Raw genomic sequence first — 1,440 nt, 5'->3', positions numbered from 1 at the left:
TAACTAATGAATAATAACTAAATAAAAATTGCACATAATTTCTAAAGACCTTCATTGAAAACGTCTTAATTTATTCTTAACTGTCTCAGAAAACCGGAACTTAAGATGTAACTGGGTTATTAATGCTTGTCTGGGTAAAACCTGTAGGTAGAATATTAACCAACCAGTCAAACCACCAACAMTGACTACAGCTGCCAGCAGGTGGCGCTGCTACTCCGTGAAAATGGATCAGAGTAGTTCTCCATGTTTCTCCTTCAGATTTCTGGCCCCATCTGTTTTTCCTCCACCATTTTTAAAATCTGTTTGTTTATATCTTAAATAAAATGATATTCACAAAACTCACAAATGAGATGCTAACACAGGTAAAAAGTCTGAGACTTTATAAGGTAGCAGGACGACTTTCAGTGTTCCAGGTGCTGCATAAACGGACTCAAATAATTTAATAACTGTAATCCTGTTTGTTCCTTATGGAGCCCCGTAAATTTTAACGCCTGGATTTTCATATTAATTAGTGTTTCTCATTCATGAGGAAGAAATGTCGGCCTATTTTAGAGAAAAAAGATTTTTATGATCTTTTTATTCAAGGATCATAAAAGTAACTTCCAGATCAAAGATCCCGTTTAAAATAAGAAACTAAATCATTTTCCCTTGTTTATGTGGAACCCAAAGTTTGGATCACAAATCACAGAAAATGTTTTCTGTAATTAGCCAAACAGTCACGTTTGTTCCTGTTAATGATGTAACTTTATGCTATGAGGAACATTTTGCTTTGAGCTTAAATGATTCATGTTCAGATGAATCCTAGAGCCATGAAGGCAGACATTACTTCCTGGTTTCCATGGAAACCTGGTGTTTCACATGAAACCACTTAAAGTGCTGATTCAGCCCGTTTTGTCTCTCAGCTGGTATCCACGGTAACGCATAAAAGCTGTTTTTAATGTGACCTGGACTGAAGCAGGTTTTACCAGATCTTCCTTCAAGACTTTTTATTCAGGCAGGCGATGGATGGCTAAAACGTGTCACTTCCTGTCTGATCCACCTTGTTTTCTTTTACATGTTGTTTTTTGGGGGACTTTGGTGTTGAAATAACCACCTGCACTACCTTCACCAGGCTCCAGGGGGCATCGCMACTCCCCAGGTCTACGCTCAGATGCTAGCGCTGTATCTTCTCAACAACGACATGTAAGTAAAGCAAAATGGCCGCTGAGCAAGCATCTCCTTTTGACTGGTGATGTTGGGATTTACCCCCGCTGACTAATCAGACCGTTTCCATGGCGACCTGCTCTCTCCATGTASAGAGAATCGGGTCCAAATCGGARTATTCCTGATAACCAAACCTTTAGCATTGGATTGCAGCGTTGCCAATCAAACTGTGGGGCTTCCTGTGTTTCCTGCTAAACTTCCTGTTGTTTCTGGCCTCTAGGAACAACGCCCGCTATC

General features: G+C 39.9%; 1 protein-coding gene across 1 annotated transcript in view; it reads left to right on the top strand.

Moving 5' to 3' along the window:
- Positions 1-1,440, top strand: part of cops8 (COP9 signalosome subunit 8) — a 7,135-nt gene that overhangs the window by 2,352 nt on the left and 3,343 nt on the right. Inside the window, 2 exon segments of the mRNA XM_008403369.2 lie at positions 1,112-1,182; positions 1,424-1,438. Coding sequence (XP_008401591.1) covers positions 1,112-1,182; positions 1,424-1,438 — 86 coding nt within the window.

This window comes from Poecilia reticulata, unplaced genomic scaffold (genome assembly GCF_000633615.1).
Source record: "Poecilia reticulata strain Guanapo unplaced genomic scaffold, Guppy_female_1.0+MT scaffold_510, whole genome shotgun sequence".
Classification (NCBI taxonomy): Eukaryota; Metazoa; Chordata; class Actinopteri; order Cyprinodontiformes; family Poeciliidae; genus Poecilia; species Poecilia reticulata.
The sequence above is the reverse complement of the archived record's forward strand: the minus strand, read 5'-3'. Positions and strand labels throughout refer to the sequence as shown.